Source organism: Somniosus microcephalus, chromosome 6 (genome assembly GCF_052327205.1).
Source record: "Somniosus microcephalus isolate GS21.2 chromosome 6, FLI_Smic_1.0, whole genome shotgun sequence".
Classification (NCBI taxonomy): Eukaryota; Metazoa; Chordata; class Chondrichthyes; order Squaliformes; family Somniosidae; genus Somniosus; species Somniosus microcephalus.
This window is the reverse complement of record NC_140992.1, coordinates 137,591,416-137,610,390: the sequence shown is the minus strand read 5'-3', so window position 1 is coordinate 137,610,390 and position 18,975 is coordinate 137,591,416. Positions and strand designations below refer to the sequence as shown.

The following is an 18,975-nucleotide window of genomic DNA, read 5'->3' as shown; positions in this document are numbered from 1 at the left end:
AGGGGAATGGGTAGGTACTCAAATTAGCAGGATGTGACTAGTGGTGTCCCACAGGGATTGTGTTGGGGCCTCAACTACTCAGAGTATTTATTAACAACTAGCTGAAGTGCCCGGCGGTGCCGAGGGTCTTTTGAGGGCATGTTGTTGTTGGAAGAGAGAGAGCGACTGGGGGGGGGGGGGGGGGGGGGGGAGAAAGAGTGGGGGGAAGAAGAGGGGGGGGGAAAAGGAGGGGGGAGAAGGGGGGGGGAAAAGAGGGGGGAAGAGGGGGAGCGGGGAGGGGGGAGAAGGGGGGGAAGGGGAGGAGGGGAAGGGGAGGGGGGGGAAGGGGAGGGGGGGGAAGGGGAGGAAGGGGAGGGGGGGGAAGGGGAGGGGGGGGAAGGGGGGGAAGAAGGGGAGGGGGGAAGGGGAGGGGGGGAGGAAGGGGAGGGGGGAAGGGGAGGGGGGAAGGGGAGGGGGGAAGGGGAGGGGGGGAGGGGAGGGGGGGAAGGGGAGGGGGGAAGGGGAGGGAAGGGGGGAAGGGGGGGGAAGGGGAGGAGGGGAAGGGGAGGGGGGGAAGGGGAGGGGGGGGAAGGGGAGGGGGGAGGGGAGGGGGGAAGGGGAGGGGGAGGGGGAAGGGGAGGGGGGGAAAGGGGAGGGGGGGAAGGGGGGGAAGGGGAGGGGGGGAGGGGGGGAAGGGGAGGGGGGGAAGGGGAGGGGGGGAAGGGGAGGGGGGGAAGGGGAGGGGGGGAAGGGGAGGGGGGGGGAAGGGGAGGAAGGGGAGGGGGGGAAGGGGAGGGGGGGGAGGGGAAGGGGAGGGGGGGAAGGGGAGGAGGGGAGGGAAGGGGAGGAGGGGGGGAAGGGGAGGAGGGGGGGAAGGGGAGGGGGGAAGGGGAGGGGGGAAGGGGAGGGGGGAAGGGGAGGGGGGAAGGGGAGGGGGGAAGGGGAGGGGGGAAGGGGAGGGGGAGGGGGAAGGGGAGGGGGGAGGGGAGGGGGGGAAGGGGAGGGGGAGGGGGAAGGGGAGGGGGGAGGGGAGGGGGGAAAGGGGAGGGGGGGAAGGGGAAGGGGGGAAGGGGAAGGGGGGAAGGGGAAGGGGGGGAAGGGGAAGGGGGGGAAGGGGAGGGGGGGGAAGGGGAGGGGGGGAAGGGGAGGGGAAGGGGAGGGGGGGGGGAAGGGGAGGGGGGAAGGGGAGGGGAAGGGGAGGGGAAGGGGAGGGGGGAAGGGGAGGGGGGAAGGAAGGGGAGGGGGGGAAGGGGAGGGGGGGAAGGGGAAGGGGGGGGGGGAAGGGGGGAGGGGGAAGGGGAGGGGGGAAGGGGAGGGGGGGGAAGGGGAGGGGGGGAAGGGGAGGGGGGAAGGGGAGGGGGAAGGGGAGGGGGGAAGGGGAGGGGGGGAAGGGGAGGGGGAGGGGGAAGGGGAGGGGGGGAAGGGGAGGGGGAGGGGGAAGGGGAGGGGGGAGGGGAGGGGGGAAAGGGGAGGGGGGGAAGGGGAAGGGGGGAAGGGGAAGGGGGGAAGGGGAAGGGGGGGAAGGGGAAGGGGGGGAAGGGGAGGGGGGGAAGGGGAGGTGGGGAAGGGGAGGGGGGAAGGGGAGGGGAAGGGGAGGGGGGGGGGGAAGGGGAGGGGGGGAAGGGGAGGGGAAGGGGAGGGGAAGGGGAGGGGGGGGGAAGGGGAGGGGGGAAGGGGAGGGGGGAAGGAAGGGGAGGGGGGGAAGGGGAGGGGGGGAAGGGGAAGGGGGGAGGGGGAAGGGGAGGGGGGAAGGGGAGGGGGGGGAAGGGGAGGGGGGGAAGGGGAGGGGGGAAGGGGAGGGGGGAAGGGGAGGGGGGAAGGGGGGGAAGGGGAAGGGGGGGGAAGGGGAAGGGGGGGGAGGGGAGGGGGGAAGGGGAGGGGGGAAGGGGAGGGGGGAAGGGGAGGGGGGAAGGGGAGGGGGGAAGGGGAGGGGGGAAGGGGAGGGGGGGAAGGGGAGGGGGGGAAGGGGAGGGGGGGAAGGGGAGGGGGGAAGGGGGGAAGGGGAGGGGGGGGAAGGGGAGGGGGGGGGAAGGGGAGGGGGGGGAAGGGGAGGGGGGGAAGGGGAGGGGGGGAAGGGGAGGGGGGGGAAGGGGAGGGGGGGAAGGGGAGGGGGGGGAAGGGGAGGGGGGGGGAAGGGGAGGGGGGGAAGGGGAGGGGGGGGGGAAGGGGAGGAGGGGGGGGAAGGGGGAGGGGGGGGGAAGGGGGAGGGGGGGGGGGAAGGGGAGAGGGGGGAGGGGAAGGGGGAGGGGAGGGGGGGAAGGGGAGAGGGGGGGGAAGGGGAGAGGGGGGGAAGGGGAGGGGGGGAAGGGGAGAGGGGGGGGAAGGGGAGAGGGGGGGAGGGGAGAGGGGGGGGAAGGGGAGAGGGGGGGAAGGGGAGAGGGGGGGGAAGGGGAGAGGGGGGGGAAGGGGAGAGGGGGGGAAGGGGAGAGGGGGGGAAGGGGAGAGGGGGGGAAGGGGAGAGGGGGGGAAGGGGAGAGGGGGGGAAGGGGAGGGGGGGAAGGGGAGAGGGGGGGAAGGGGAGAGGGGGGGGAAGGGGAGAGGGGGGGAAGGGGAGAGGGGGGGAAGGGGAGAGGGGGGGGAAGGGGAGAGGGGGGGAAGGGGAGGGGGGGAAGGGGAGGGGGGGAAGGGGAGGGGGGGGAAGGGGAGGGGGGGAAGGGGAGGGGGGGAAGGGGAGAGGGGGGGGAGGGGAGGGGGGAAGGGAGGGGGGGGAAGGGGAGAGGGGGGAGGGGAGGGGAGAGGGGGGGAAGGGGAGAGGGGGGGAAGGGGAGAGGGGGGGAAGGGGAGAGGGGGGGAAGGGGAGAGGGGGGGAAGGGGAGGGGGGGAAGGGAGAGGGGGGAGGGGAGAGGGGGGGAAGGGGGGGAAGGGGAGGGGGGGAAGGGGAGAGGGGGGGGAAGGGGAGAGGGGGGGAAGGGGAGAGGGGGGGGAAGGGGAGAGGGGGGGAAGGGGAGAGGGGGGGAAGGGGAGAGGGGGGGAAGGGGAGGGGGGGAAGGGGAGGGGGGAAGGGGGGGAGGGGAGGGGGGGAAGGGGAGGGGGGGAAGGGGAGGGGGGGAAGGGGAGGGGGGGAAGGGGAGGGGGGGAAGGGGAGGGGGGAGGGGGGGGAAGGGGAGGGGGGGAAGGGGAGGGGGGGGAAGGGGAGGGGGGGGAAGGGGAGGGGGGGAAGGGGAGGGGGGGAAGGGGAGGGGGGGAAGGGGAGGGGGGGGAAGGGGAGGGGGGGAAGGGGAGAGGGGGGAAGGGGAGAGGGGGGGAAGGGGAGAGGGGGGGGGGAAGGGGGAGGGGGGGGAGAGGGGGGGAAGGGGAGGGGGGGAAGGGGAGGGGGGGGAAGGGGAGAGGGGGGGAAGGGGAGAGGGGGGGGAAGGGGAGAGGGGGGGAAGGGGAGAGGGGGGGGAAGGGGAGAGGGGGGGAAGGGGAGAGGGGGGGAAGGGGAGAGGGGGGGAAGGGGAGAGGGGGGGGAGGGGAGGGGGGGGAAGGGGAGGGGGGGGAAGGGGAGGGGGGGGAAGGGGAGGGGGGGGAAGGGGAGGGGGGGAAGGGGAGGGGGGGAAGGGGAGGGGGGAAGGGGAGGGGGGGAAGGGGAGGGGGGGGAAGGGGAGGGGGGGAAGGGGAGGGGGGGAAGGGGAGGGGGGGAAGGGGAGGGGGGGAGGGGAGGGGGGGAAGGGGAGGGGGGGAAGGGGAGGGGGGGAAGGGGAGGGGGGAGGGAGGGGGGGAAGGGGAGAGGGGGGGGAGGGGAGGGGGGGGAAGGGGAGAGGGGGGGAAGGGGAGAGGGGGGGAAGGGGAGAGGGGGGGAAGGGGAGAGGGGGGGAAGGGGAGAGGGGGGGAAGGGGAGAGGGGGGAAGGGAGAGGGGGGGGGAGGGGGAAGGGGAGAGGGGGGGAAGGGGAGGGGGGGAAGGGGAGAGGGGGAAGGGGAGGAGGGGGAAGGGGAGGAGGGGGAGGGGAGGAGGGGAGGGGAGGGGAGGGGGGGTGAGGGTGGTGTGGGGAGGGAGGGGAAGGGGGAGGAGGGGGGGAGAGGGTGTGGGAGGGGGGGAAGGAGGGGGAAACTGAGTAAGGAACTTGTGCTATCCGGCAGGGACCGAGCTGATGCCTTGCCTAAAGTACTCTCTAGAGTTAATGTTGAGAAATACGGAGATTCTTATATCTCTGTATTTAACAACAAACACTGTTGCTTAGCAACAGCTTCAAAACACTCAGGTGTGGCCCTGAAGCTCTGTAGCTAAAGCTGTTGCTATAGCTACAGGCCTTGCACAGCTACACAGTCGATTGTCTGTCACAGACACAGATTTGGAGCACAGAAGCCCCACCCACTCTATGTTCCTGTACTAAGATGGCCGCACATGCACTCTGTTACACACTGAATCAAAATGGCGTCGCACTGAAACTTTTTGCCCTCCATGACAAACATGGCTGCCGTTAACCGGGGGCTGTCTGCAGAAGAAATTTCCTCAGCTGCAAACACAGGATCTTCAGATTATTATTTGGGGCTTGCGACCTACCCCAGTTGCTTATGAAGCCTCCCCACCTACTGACCCCGGGAATGGAGCTGAGGCAGCACACCCTCTGCCTGTGTTTGTCTCTGTCTAGGCCGGGAGCCTGGGTCTAGAGTTGCACTGCTGGCAGTTGGAGAAGCCTAGGCCCCGGGCCTGGAAAAACGGTGAAAGGTAGGAGAATTATAGAGGTTAGAGAAAAGATTTACAAATTAATTAACTTTTTTAAAAAACAATTTGTGTTTTAAAAGCAACTTTTTTTTTTGCTGGAAATGTATATTTGAAAAGAAAGACGCAGAAAGCAGGAAAAAGAATGGAAGCAAGATGGCGGCTACTCACCTCGGTTCAGAACGATAAGGCCCGCCCACACACGCACCAATTGGTCGACAGTCAGGTGACCAAAGCGTAGGATTGGTCAATCGTCCTGTCACTCGACCGTAGGAGGGCCCGGCCGCACGCGGCAGCAACCCGGCGTACGATTGGTCGACCTCGAGGTCACTCTGTCGCTAATGAGCGGATAATGAGATGCTAATGAGCAGAATGTTAAGGTTTTTCGGATACCGCGGGCGCGATTTTAGCCCGGCCGAAACGAAAATACGCTTAAAACCGTTTTGGAAAGGTAAGCTTTCTTTCGACGTAACGCACGCGTAGGTACGCCCTGTAACTTTCGAGCGCGTAGCCGCCCAGATGCACACGTGCAGACAGACAGAAGGACAGACAGACAGAAGGACAGACAGATCGACCGATTTATATATATAGAGTAGCTAAAGTGCCCGGCGGTGCCGAGGCTTTTTCGAGGGCATGTTGTTGTTGGAAGAGAGCGAGTGAGCGAGCGGGGGGGAAGAGAGCGAGCGGGGGGGAAGAGAGCGAGGGGGGGGGGGGAAGAGATCGAGCGAGCGGGGGGGGAAAGAGCGAGCGAGCGGGGGGGAAGAGCGAGCGAGCGGGGGGGGAAGAGCGAGCGAGCGGGGGGGAAGAGCGAGCGAGCGGGGGGGAAGAGCGAGCGAGCGGGGGGGGGAAGAGCGAGCGAGCGGGGGGGGGAAGAGCGAGCGAGCGGGGGGGGGGAAGAGCGAGCGAGCGGGGGGGGGAGAGAGCGAGCGAGCAGGGGGGGGGGGGAAGGGAGGGCGGGCGGGGGGGGAAGGGAGGGCGGGCGGGGGGGGAAGGGAGGGCGGGCGGGGAAGGGAGGGCGGGCGGGGAAGGGAGGGCGGGCGGGGAAGGGAGGGCGGGCGGGGGGGGAGGGGAAGGGAGGGCGGGCAAGGGAGGGCGGGCGGGGAGGGCGGGCGGGGGGGGAGGGGAAGGGCGGGCGGGGGGGGAAGGGAGGGCGGGCGGGGAAGGGAGGGCGGGCGGGGAAGGGAGGGCGGGCGGGGAAGGGAAGGGAGGGCGGGGAAGGGAAGGGAGGGCGGGGAAGGGAAGGGAGGGCGGGCGGGGAGGGGAAGGGAGGGCGGGCGGGGAGGGGAAGGGAGGGCGGGCGGGGAGGGGAAGGGAGGGCGGGCGGGGAGGGGAAGGGAGGGCGGGCGGGGAGGGGAAGGGAGGGCGGGCGGGGAGGGGAAGGGAGGGCGGGCGGGGAGGGGAAGGGAGGGCGGGCGGGGAGGGGAAGGGAGGGCGGGCGGGGGGGGAGGGGAAGGGAGGGCGGGCGGGGGGGGAGGGGAAGGGAGGGCGGGCGGGGGGGGAGGGGAAGGGAGGGCGGGCGGGGGGGGAGGGGAAGGGAGGGCGGGCGGGGGGGGAGGGCGGGCGGGGGGGGGAGGGGAAGGGAGGGCGGGCGGGGAGGGGAAGGGAGGGCGGGCGGGGGGGGGGAGGGCGGGCGGGGGGGGGGAGGGCGGGCGGGGGGGGGAGGGCGGGCGGGGGGGGGGGAGGGCGGGCGGGGGGGGGGGAGGGCGGGCGGGGGGGGGGAGGGCGGGCGGGGGGGGGGGGAGGGCGGGCGGGGGGGGGGGGAGGGCGGGCGGGGGGGGGAGGGCGGGCGGGGGGGGGGAGGGCGGGCGGGGGGGGAGGGCGGGCGGGGGGGGAGGGCGGGCGGGGGGGGAGGGCGGGCGGGGGGGGAGGGCGGGCGGGGGGGGAGGGCGGGCGGGGGGGGAGGGCGGGCGGGGGGGGAGGGCGGGCGGGGGGGGAGGGCGGGCGGGGGGGGAGGGCGGGCGGGGGGGGAGGGCGGGCGGGGGGGGAGGGCGGGCGGGGGGGGAGGGCGGGCGGGGGGGGGAGGGCGGGCGGGGGGGGAGGGCGGGCGGGGGGGAGGGCGGGCGGGGGGGAGGGCGGGCGGGGGGGAGGGCGGGCGGGGGGGGAGGGCGGGCGGGGGGGGAGGGCGGGCAGGGGGCGAGGGCGGGCGGGGAGGGCGGGCGGGGGGGAGGGGAAGGGAGGGCGGGCGGGGGGGAGGGGAAGGGAGGGCGGGCGGGGGGGAGGGGAAGGGAGGGCGGGCGGGGGGGAGGGGAAGGGAGGGCGGGCGGGGGGGAGGGGAAGGGAGGGCGGGCGGGGGGGAGGGGAAGGGAGGGCGGGCGGGGGGGGAGGGCGGGCGGGGGGGAGGGGAAGGGAGGGCGGGCGGGGGGGAGGGGAAGGGAGGGCGGGCGGGGGGGAGGGGAAGGGAGGGCGGGCGGGGGGGAGGGGAAGGGAGGGCGGGCGGGGGGGAGGGGAAGGGAGGGCGGGCGGGGGGGAGGGGAAGGGAGGGCGGGCGGGGGGGAGGGGAAGGGAGGGCGGGCGGGGGGGAGGGGAAGGGAGGGCGGGCGGGGGGGGAGGGGAAGGGAGGGCGGGCGGGGGGGAGGGGAAGGGAGGGCGGGCGGGGGGGAGGGGAAGGGAGGGCGGGCGGGGGGGGAGGGGAAGGGAGGGCGTACGATTGGTCGAGCTTGAGGTCACTGTCGCTAATGAGCGGAATGTTAAGGTTTTTCGGATACCGCGGGCGCGATTTTAGCCCGGCCGAAACGTAAATACGCTTAAAACCGTTTTGGAAAGGTAAGCTTTCTTTCGACGTAACGCACGCGTAGGTACGCCCTCTAACTTTCGAGCGCATAGCCGCCCAGACGTGCACCTGCAGAGAGACAGAAGGGGACAGACGGACGGACGGTACAGGACAGACAGAAGGACAGGACAGACAGACAGGACAGACGGACAGACAGGACAGACGGACAGACAGGACAGACGGACAGACAGGACAGACGGACAGACAGGACAGACGGACAGACAGGACAGACAGGACAGAAGGACAGACAGGACAGACAGGACAGAAGGACAGACAGGACAGAAGGACAGAAAGGACAGACAGGACAGAAGGACAGACAGGACAGACAGGACAGCAGGACAGACCGGACACAGAAGGACAGACAGACAGGACAGACAGAAGGACAGACAGACAGACAGGACAGACAGACAGACAGACAGACGGACAGACAGACAGACGGACAGACAGACAGAGACGGACAGACAGACAGACGGACAGACAGACAGACAGACAGAAGGACAGACAGACAGAAGGACAGACAGACAGACAGGACAGACAGACAGAAGGACAGACAGACAGAAGGACAGACAGACAGAAGGACAGACAGACAGAAGGACAGACAGACAGAAGGACAGACAGACAGAAGGACAGACAGACAGAAGGACAGACAGACAGAAGGACAGACAGACAGAAGGACAGACAGACAGAAGGACAGACAGACAGACAGGACAGACAGACAGAAGGACAGACAGACAGAAGGACAGACAGACAGAAGGACAGACAGACAGAAGGACAGACAGACAGAAGGACAGACAGACAGAAGGACAGACAGACAGAAGGACAGACAGACAGAAGGACAGACAGACAGATTTATATATATAGATTTAGATGACAGAATAGAGAGCCACATATCCAAGTTTGCCAATGGCACAAAGATAGGCGGCATTGTAAGCAGTGTAGGTCGAAGCATTAAATTACAAAGAGATATTGATAGATTAAGTGAATGGGCAAAACTGCAGCAAATGGATTTTAATCAAGGTAAGTGCGAGGACCTAAAAAAGGATAGATCAGAGTAATTTCTAAATGGTGAAAAGCTAGAAACAGTGGAGGTCCAAACAGACTTAAGGGTCCATGAACATAGATCATTAAAATGTCAGACATGTACAGAAAATAATCAAAAAGGCTAATGGAATGCTGGTCTTTATCTCTAGAGGACTATAATATAAGGGGGTAGAAGTTATGCTGCAACTATACAAAGCCCTGGTTAGACCACACTTGGAGTACTGTGAGCAGTTCTGGGCACCACACCTTAGGAAGGATATAATGGACTTGTAGAGTGTGCAGCGTAGGTTTACCAAAATGATACCTGAAATCAAGGGTTAAATTACAAGGAGAGCTGACACAAATTAGGGTTGTATTCCCTGGAATTTAGAAGGTTAACGGGTGATTTGATCAAAGTTTTCAAGATATTAAGGGGAACTGATAGGGTAGAGAGAGAAACTATTTCCACTGGCTGGGGACTCTCAGACTGGGAAACATAGCCTAAAAATTAGAGCCAGACCTTTCAGGAGTGAAGTTAGGAAACACTTTCACACGCAAAGGATGGTAGAAGTTTGGAACTCTTCCGCAAACTGCAGTTGATGCTAGATCAATTGTTCATTTTACAGATCGATAGATTTTTGTTAACCAACGGTATTAAGGGACATGGGGCAAAGGAGGGTATATTGAGTTAGGTCAAAGATCAGCCATGATCTCATTGAATGGCGGAACAGGCTTGAGGGGCTAAACGGCCTACTCCTGTTCCTATGTCCCAATTTAAAAGGAATTTCTTACGATCTATTGTAACCAGTGCCTTTCTGTGTCATGCCACGCTGAGAAACTGGACTCTACATAGACAGGAGATCAGAGTTTCCAAAAATGTGGTTTTGAAAATACTGCCGCACAGTGCATTAGGGAAAGAAAGAGTAAGTGTGCGAGACTGGGCTGCCTCATACTGACATGGGAAACACACTATTTGCTCCCACCTCAGAGATCCAGACTCAGGCAGCAGCTAAGGAGGTGTAACTTTGTCAAATCTCTCACATTCCAGAGCCCCAGGATTTTTAACCTGCACATACTGGAATATTGTACAGCACCAGTCACAAAATGCAAGAAATGTCAATTTTATTCTTCTACATAAAAATAGCAAATTGATGCCTTGCTGGTTTCATTACTGAAAATGTCTCCCTTCCTCACCTCCAAGTCACCCACCGTGCCGAATTTATCATCACTTGTTCAATATCCTGGAATTCCCTATAGAATACCATCATGGGAACAATATCACAAGGACTGCAGCAGTTCAACTAGAAGGCCAAACACCTTCTCAAGGCAACTAGGGATGGACAATAAATGTGGCCTTGCCAGGGTCACCCACATCTCGAAAACAAACAAATAAACACCTACCCTGCACTGCTAATGCCCCATTCCTTGCATGGAATCAGCATGGTCAAGAATTGCAAGTAGGAAAGGCTTGGACTAGAATCAGAGACTCCCAGCTACCGCAATAAAGCTTTTTCTACAGCCCTATGGCCTTTCAGGGTTGACTGAAGCTAATCCTAAAAGCAACAAGCTCAACGTTTATCAGCAACATGGATGGCCAGATTTTGAGCTGGCATAGGCAGGAAGAACTGTATGCGTGTTGAGTGTTTTTCTAATTCACTTGCCCAGATTTTAATAATTTGCTGGACCATCTGTCAAGCAAACAGAATGTTTGGTTACCCAGAGGAAATGTGTTGCAACCCAAGCAAACAGCAACAGCTAATGAGGAACTCAATGTTTCTCTAGGGCAAGTAAACACAATAGATTCGATAGCGTCAAAGGTTTTATAGTTTTAATGTTGAGAGGGAAAAGGCATTATGGGATTGAGATGCTAGCTGAAGATACACTTTGAGCTCTGAAGCAAAGAACCCGGCATACTTGCTGCCCCTACACCAGACAGTGCATTATGGACACGAGAACAATGCACAACAAAAGTAAAAGGAAGCAAAGATCTTCTAGCGCATAGTCAGAGGAATAAAGCATACATCCCAGGAAATGCCAATTTGTGCACAGCATTACAGAGCTCACCCTACCTAAAGTAATGTGTATAACAGTAGGGATATCTTGGCTTTGGAGCGACCACAGTAAAGGGATACTAAGTCAGTAAATGTGATGGGCACCTGAACTATGAGAAGTAGTGAATGACATGGAAAGTGTTTACATTGAAGAGAAGATACCTTGGGGGAGGTGTTACTGAAGTACAGGAAACTTTGGTTTATCCGGAGGTTATATGTCCGGAATACTCGATCTAACGGCAAAAATCAGGAGCCGTTTTCTATAAGGTTTTTAGTTCTCGTTGCTTTTTTTTCCCCCCAGTCAGGCACTGCAAGGTCTGTAGCTATAGCAACAGCTTCAGCTAGAGACGCTTGCAGCTGCAGCCGACTGTTTAGAAGCTGTTGCTAAGCAACAGTGTTTGTTGTCAGATACGGAGATGAAAACTCCGTATGCTTCAACATTAACTTTGTATGTCCGGCAGTTTTGATAGATCGGCAACAGCTCGGTCCCGTAGGTGCCGGATATAACAAAGTTTCCTGTATTCAAGATCCTGTGGGTTACAGGCAAATTGAATTCTTGTGGTTCACAAAGCATCACATTGCACAGGAAGCATAAACTCAAGTTGAAGGAAAGGTGAATAGGCAGCTTAGATTTAATGATTTTACAAAGGTGGTGGTGAATGCGCGAAATGGACTGTCTAGTGAGGCAATGAAGATAGACAAAGGGAGTTGGGATAGATATTTGATGACAGAAGATTGAGTGGTGAATGCTTTCATGACTGGCATGATGGATTGCAATGACCTTTTCTGATCCTGTACATTTCTATGTATCTATGAAAAAGTTCGACCCAGTCAACATCGACTTCAAATAAGTTAATGAGGCATCAGTTAAGTGTTGGTGGAAAGAGCCAGACGCAGCAGGCTAGAGAATGTCCCGTGTTTTTAAATATGGAAGGCCCAGTGAAGCATTAGGTCACTGAGGGAATATTTATGGACAGATTGAAAACAGTGATAAAATCCCCCAACTTCAACCTCTACTGGCTTAGAGGTAATGAGGTGAGAGGGTGATGTCAGGAGGGGCACTAGTTTTGGCAGGTCGGAATTGGGAGAGCTTCCGTTGTATGATGTGGAGAAGGTTCTATTCTAATACTGTATCAAATCCAAATACAACTGTATAGGAAAAAGGTTAACTATACTCTTACAAAACATTAACTAAATGTTGATATATATCTATACTCGGCTTTAGCAGAAACATGATCTTGGAGACTAAAAGGGAGACATACAAGCAATAAACTGATGCAACCGTCCAATATAAACACAAAATACCTCTGATAAGGAGTAGTCTTAACCACACTCTCTCGCATGTAGTCGACGAGCTGCTTCTGTGTCCTCCCACTGTGGAGGAAAATGTAGGAGATTAACCACTACACTTTCAATACCACTCATTTCACCATTAGAATTCAGCTTCAACATGCTGCCATAGCTCAGCACACAGGTGGTCTAAAGCACTTTGCCATGAATGGCCAGGGTGTGACAGTGTAGACTCCATGTATGACAAACGCCTGATCTCAGCTGTGCTGCTGAAAACATACGAGAGTCCAAGTCCAGCAATGCCCATTTTCTCACACAAAATGTTAACTGTGCATTAGGAAAGCTGTAAAAATTCTTGTGAAACTCCTTTCTCATGTTTAGACATAGCAATATTCACTGTTTTGCTCTCACTTTTAGTGCTTCAATGGGATCAATGATATTTGTGGTCGGTAATGGCAATGATTATTACAGTAATAGAAATACAACATGGAAACAGGCCAATCAGCCCAATCAGTCTGTGTCAGCATTTACCTCCCATGCGAGCAAACAGTTCTAATTACATTTAGCCGCCCTGCTCCCATATCCTTTCATCCCCTTTTCCTTCATCCACCTATCCAATCTAATCCTGAATGTTGACACAGTTTCTACCTCAACCATTAACCCTGGAAGTGAATTCCACAGCTTCACAACTCCGTGGGAAGAGGTTTATCCTTCTCTGTGCCAAATCTCATGTTTAAGGTCCCTCATTTCAGACCTCAAACAACTAGAAAGTCTGCTTCTATCTACCCTATCCCATTCTTCTTTTTTTTAACACTTAGATTATTTAATAGAGATGGTCAAAATTATGAGGGTTTTTGCTAAGAGTAGACAGGAAGAAATGGTTTTCATTGTGTAATGTTTACAACATTAAAGGGACTACTTTGTATTGCGGATGTATATCCTTAGTTGCGAGCGTATATAACAGACGCGGATCGATTTGTACAGTCAGTGCCGAAGTTCCAGTTACCCAGTAAAGATCACTTGAAGTTACTCTGTCTCTGCTGCTTTATTATTTATGTAGTTGTGTATAGCGGTACAAACACAACAAATTGGCGACGAGAATTATGAACCTACGTCTTCCTATTCTGGCATCGCATCCAGAGGACACTGAAATTTGGAAGAAAGGAGCGAGAAGGTAGAGAAAACGGAGCACGCTTGCTAAGCTAGGCAGGGGATACGTAAGTCAAGTGAAAAGTGCACAGGACTTGCATGACGCTAGCTAACTAGTAAAGAAAAACGGGTTTGGAAAAAAAAAATGGCAATGATTGGCACGATTGCAGCATTTGATAGCAGCATTGAAGACTGGGCAACTTATATTGAAAGAGTGGAGTTGTACTGTGAGGCTAACGGAGTGGAGGTAGAAAAGAAAGCCACTGTTTTGCTGAGTGTTATGGGCGCAAAGACATACGGGCTACTACGTAGTTTATTAACCCCTGAAAGCCAGCAAACAAAACATTCAAACAAATAGTGGACACACTCCAAGACCATTTAAGCCCCAGACCACTGCTCATAGCCGAAAGATTTAAATTCCATAAACGGAACCAGAGCAAAAATGAAAGCATTTCTGAATATTTGGCAAAGTTGCGCAAATTATCAGAACATTGCCAATTTGGAGTGGGCTTATCAGACGCATTGAGAGACAGATTTGTGTGTGGCATGCAAAGTGAAAGCACACAAAAGAAGCTCCTGTCTGAAAAAGATCTCACCTTGGAGAAGGCTCTGAGTATCGCAATATCAATGGAAGCAGCAGCACGTGGCGCTTTAGAAATTCAACAAAAATCCCTGGAATATTCCACTAACAAAATGTCACAAACAAGAAAAGAAGTGCTATCGCTGTGGTAAAATGTCACATGACCACAATGACTGTTGGTTTAAAGACAAAGATTGCAGACAATGTGGCAAACGAGGGCCCATTGAAAGGGTCTGCAAAGCAAAGAAGCAGAAAACTGATACAATAGAGCAAAAAGGCACACCAAGTGACTGAAAGGTTTCTTGTTTTCAAAGATAGATACAAGGTGGTACACTACGTGACTGGAGACAGTTCAGATAAAGGAAAAAGTGACAGACTCAGAGGAAGAGGGTCTGGCTTGTCTAAAACCGCACAGTGTGAAAGAAACAGAGGATCACAGAATAATGTGGGTTACTCCAGAAGTTGCAGGAGTTAGGCTGAAAATGGAGTTGGACACAGGCTCAGCTTTAACAGTGATCTGTTGAGATACCGCGGCAAACGTGGGAGTCGAGACCAGAGTTGATGGAACACAACTGCTTTAATTTACATCATGGCAAAACAAGTGCTTAAAAAGCCCGCGCAACCACTTAAATACTCCCGACAGGAAGTGCTCCCGGCAGCCTGTCCCTGCGGGAAACAAGTTGCCGGAGGAAAGGGCCCATGGCTGGGGGCGGCTGCTGCCGCCGGCAGTGCGCCTGCGTAAACTGTCCGTGCCGCCGTGAGCGGATTATGTCCAATGGTGGCGTGTCGCCACAGAGCTCCCCCCAGAATCCGCTTAGGAGGAGTGGACGAGTCGTGACGGTGGTCTAATGGTTCTGCCGGAGCAGCTCTGAGTGACCGCCGGTCTAGTTGGTGGGGCCGGGCGGTTCGCTGCCGGCTGTGCTAGCTTGCTGGCGGGACGGCCTCTAGTTGGAGGTCGGGCCACAGGGACCTGTTCCCCTGGTTCTGTGTGCTGGTTTGAGTCGGTCGATGGAGACCGTTTCGACCCTGTCGCCGAGTCGCAGCTTGAAGACCTTGTCCCCGGTTTGTAGTACCTCGTACGGTCCGTCGTACGGGGGTCGCAGGGGTCCGTGGTGTGCGTCGTGTCGCACGAAGATGAAGCGTGCCTGCTGTAAGTTTGGCGGAACGCGAGGTGAGAGTTCGCCGTGTCGGTTGACCGGAAGTGGGGCGAACTGTTGAGCAGAAGAGAAAGAGTTGAGCCGCTGCTGTTCGGCCGACCAAGGCGTGGTAGCCTCCGGGAGGAATTCGCCTGGTACACGCAGCGGTTGTCCGTAGACTAACTCCACTGCTGAGGACTGGAGGTCTTCCTTGACCGCGGTGCGTAGGCCTAGTAGCACCCACAGCAGGCGGTCAGTCCAGGTACTGTTCTGCAGGCTGGCGCGGAGTGAGGCCTTGAGTGACCTATGGAAGCGTTCACACAGCCCGTTGGCCTGCGGGTGGTACGCCGTGGTTCGGTGGAGTGTCACCCCGAGGTTGCGTGCTGTGGCCGTCCAGAGTTCAGAGGTGAACTGGGCGCCTCTGTCGGAGGTTATATCGGCCGGTACGCCGAACCTCGCGACCCAGGTGTTAACGAACGCCCTGGCGATGTCGGCTGTGGTGGTGGAGGTCAACGGCACTGCCTCAGGCCAGCGTGTGTAGCGGTCGACCATCGTGAGAAGATAAGTTTGGCCTTGCGATGGCGGCAGAGGACCGACGATGTCGACGTGTACGTGGTCGAAGCGGCGGCTGGGTACCTCGAAGTCTCCCAGGGGTGCTTTTGTGTGCAGCTGCACCTTAGCCCGTTGGCAGGCGAGGCAGGAGTTGGCCCAAGTCCGAACATCTTTGCTGAGGCCACGCCAGAGGAAGCGCTGGGAGAGGAGTTTAACAGATGCGCGGGAACCCGGATGGGAGAGCCTGTGGAGCGCGTCGAAGATGCGGCGGCGCCAGGTTGCAGGGACGACCGGCCTGGGTTGGCCGAGTGAGACGTCGCAAGTGACTGCCGTAGCTTCGGGCCCGTGCGCGACCTTGGCTAGGCGTAGCCCTGGCAGGCTGGTAGCCGCCGAGGAGGAGGTCTGGGTCCGTGAGCTGGGCCGCTGCTAGTTGCGCGTAGTCGACCGCTAAGTGATTCGCGCAGATGGCGGGACGGGAAAGGCAGTCGGCGACAACGTTGTCTCTACCGGAGACGTGCTGGATGTCCGTGGTAAACTCGGACACAGCCGCGAGTTGGCGTTGCTGCCTAGCGGACCAAGGATCGGTGTTCTTGGCCATCGCGTATGTGAGCGGCTTGTGGTCCGCGTACGCGGTAAAGGAGCGGCCCTCCAGGAGGAACCTGAAATGGCGGACCGACAGGTGGAGCGCGAGGAGCTCGCGGTCGAAAGTAGAGTATTTGACCTCCGGGGGGCGCAGTTGGCGGCTGTAGAAGGCAAGTGGCTGCCACGCGCCATTGACCCACTGCTCGAACACGGCTCTGACCGCATGGTCGGAGGCGTCGGTGGTGAGCGCGACCCGGGCATCGGCCCTCGGGTGCGCGAGCAGGGTGGCGTCGGCGAACGCGTTTTTGGTGGCGTCGAAGGCGGCTGACGTGTCAGCGGTCCAGACTACGGCCATCTTGCCGGATTTACCTCGAAGGGAATCGTATAGGGGGGCTTCATGAGGGCTGCAGCTCTGGCGATGAACCTGTTGTAAAAGTTCACCATCCCGAGGAACTCCTGGAGGCCCTTGATGGTTTTAGGGCGGGGGAATTGCTGGACGGCCTGCACCTTGTTAGGCAGGGGGACGGCTCCAGCAGGGGTGATGTGGTGGCCGAGAAAATCGATCTCGGCTAGGCCGAATTGGCACTTCGCCGGGCTAAGGATAAGCCCATGTTGGGCTAGGCGCCCGAACAAGATGCGAAGGTGTTCGAGGTGTTCTTGTTTGGAGGAGCTGGCCACAAGAATGTCGTCTAGATAGACGAATAGAAAGTTCAGGTCCCGGAGGACTGAGTCCATAAGGCGCTGGAAAGCCTGGGCTGCATTCTTGAGGCCAAAGGGCATCCTCAGGAACTCGAACAGGCCGAATGGGGTGATGACGGCCGTTTTGGGGATGTCCGCAGGGTGTACGGGGACTTGGTGGTAACCGCGCACCAGGTCGACCTTGGAGAAGACGGTTCTTCCGGCCAGTCGGGCCGAGAAGTCCTGGATGTGCGTCACCGGGTATCGGTCGGGGGTGGTGGCGTCGTTGAGACGGCGGTAGTCCCCGCAGAGGCGCCAGCCTCCGCCGGGCTTGGGGGGGCGATGTGGAGGGGCGAGGCCCAAGGGCTGCTGGAGCGGCGGATGATGCCGAGTTGCTCCATGGTGGTAAACTCGGCCCACGCGATTTCCAACTTGGCCGGGTCGAGTCTGCGGGCGTGGGCAAAGACCGGGGGCTCAGAAAGACCAATAGCCTTTGCGTCAAGATCATTGACTACCGCTGAACGCAATTATGCACAGATTGACCGAGAGGCCCTCGGCTTTGTGTGGGGAGTCAAGAAATTCAACCACTATTTGTATGGTCAACAGTTTACACTGTTAACTGACCACCAGCCTCTCGTTTCAATCTTCAACCCAAGGAAGGGCGTTCCAGTGATGACAGCACAACGGCTACAACGATGGTCACTCTTCCTAGGGGCTCACCTGTATGACATTGAATACAAGGGGACCAAGCAACATGGCAACGCCGATGGTTTGTCACGTTTACCACTGCCGACCTCAGAGAGAACTACAACAGTTGACTCAGCAGAGGTATTTCACACAACAATAGTTGAGCAGCAACCCGAACAGCAGCAGCAGCCACAGCCCGCCAAGCCCAAATCCCCCGGGGAGAAGAAAGTCATCGCAACAAAGGTTCTTGGAACAGTAAAGTGGTTCAACGTACGAAATGGCTATGGATTCATCAACAGGAATGATACAAAGGAAGATGTATTTGTACATCAGACTGCCATAAAGAAGAATAACCCACGGAAATATCTACGCAGTGTTGGAGACGGTGAAACTGTGGAGTTTGACGTAGTGGAAGGTGAAAAGGGTGCAGAGGCGGCAAACGTCACTGGTCCAGGTGGAGTTCCAGTTCAAGGAAGCCAATATGCCACGGACCGAAATCGTTACCGCCGCTACAACCCTCGCCGCCGAGGGCCACCACGTAATTACCAACAGAACATTGAAGGTGGAGAGAAGAGAGTCTGGAGAGACGTTATCCAGAGAGGCAGAGGAGGCCTCCCCAGAGACTTGACTTGTAAAAGGGCTGTTGACAAAATAAAATGTTATGTTGGAATTTGAATTTTGTTACTGTAAAGACAGGCTCTGTATGTTATAGAAATTTTGCATTAATATACTATTAAACTAAAAGGGGGAGGAAGTGTAATGTATACAACATTGAAGGGACTACTTTGTATTGCGGATGTATATCCTTAGTTGCGAGCGTATATAACAGACGCGGATCGATTTGTACAGTCAGTGCCGAAGTTCCAGTTACCCAGTAAAGATCACTTGAAGTTACTCTCAGTCTCTGCTGCTTTATTATTTATATAGTTGTGTATAGCGGTACAAACACAACACATTGGAAGGGTCAGTAACCAGAGGACACAGATTTAAGATAGTTGGCATAAAAGTGAGCAGGGAGAGGAGAATTTTTTTATGCAGCAAGTTATGATAATCTAGACTGCAGTGAATGAAAGCGTGGTGGCGGCAGATTCAATAGTAACTTTCAAAAGGGAAGTGGATTTATACGTAAAAGGAAAAATTTGCTATGGGGAAGAGCAGGGGATGGGACTAATTGGATAGCTCTTTATAAGAGTTGGCACAGGCATGATTGGCCAAATGGCCTCCTTCTATGCTATATGATTCTATGACTTCCACATCATCTTGTAATCTAAGGATTTATATAGGCTCATCATTGACTTTTGGTTTTTATATTCTATACCTCGTGATAAAAAAAAACTAATGGAATTCTAGGTTTTAACAGCCTTACCAACCCAAGGTGCTGCCTTTAATGTCCTGTGAACCTGCCCCCCAAATCCCTCTGCTCCTCCACAGCACCCAGCCTACTTCCATTCAGAATATAATTGTGGCTTTTTGTTTTAAACCAAATGGCATCACTTCACACTTACCGACACTGAACGCCATCTGCCACTTTTTAGCCCATTCCCCCAGCTCAACAGTACCACTTTTCAGTTTCCTTTGGTTTTCTGGAGCAGAGGTTCCCAAACGTCTTTTGCTGAACCCCCCTTCGGCGATTCACGTCATGTGTGCTCCCCCCTCCCACACCTGGTTCTAAGAAACAGTATTTTTGCAGTCTTACACGAACAGTAATTTCCAGACTCTAATTAATGGAAGATTTGACATGTGTATTAAATACAAATGATTAACCAATAAATTTAATTTTAAAAGTTTTTTGCTGATATGATTTGGTAACACTGTTTCAGGATGACACACTCCCAGGTTAAGTATAGCAAAGCCTCTC

General features: G+C 58.0%; 1 protein-coding gene across 8 annotated transcripts in view; it reads right to left on the bottom strand.

Annotated features, from left to right (window-relative positions):
* farp2 (FERM, RhoGEF and pleckstrin domain protein 2) overlaps positions 1-18,975 on the bottom strand; it is a 208,007-nt gene that overhangs the window by 101,485 nt on the left and 87,547 nt on the right. For all 8 annotated transcript variants that reach the window (XM_085990846.1, XM_085990849.1, XM_085990847.1 and 5 more), the window contains exon 11: positions 11,769-11,837. In XM_085990846.1, coding sequence (XP_085846972.1) covers positions 11,769-11,837 — 69 coding nt within the window. The remainder of the gene's footprint in view (positions 1-11,768; positions 11,838-18,975) is intronic.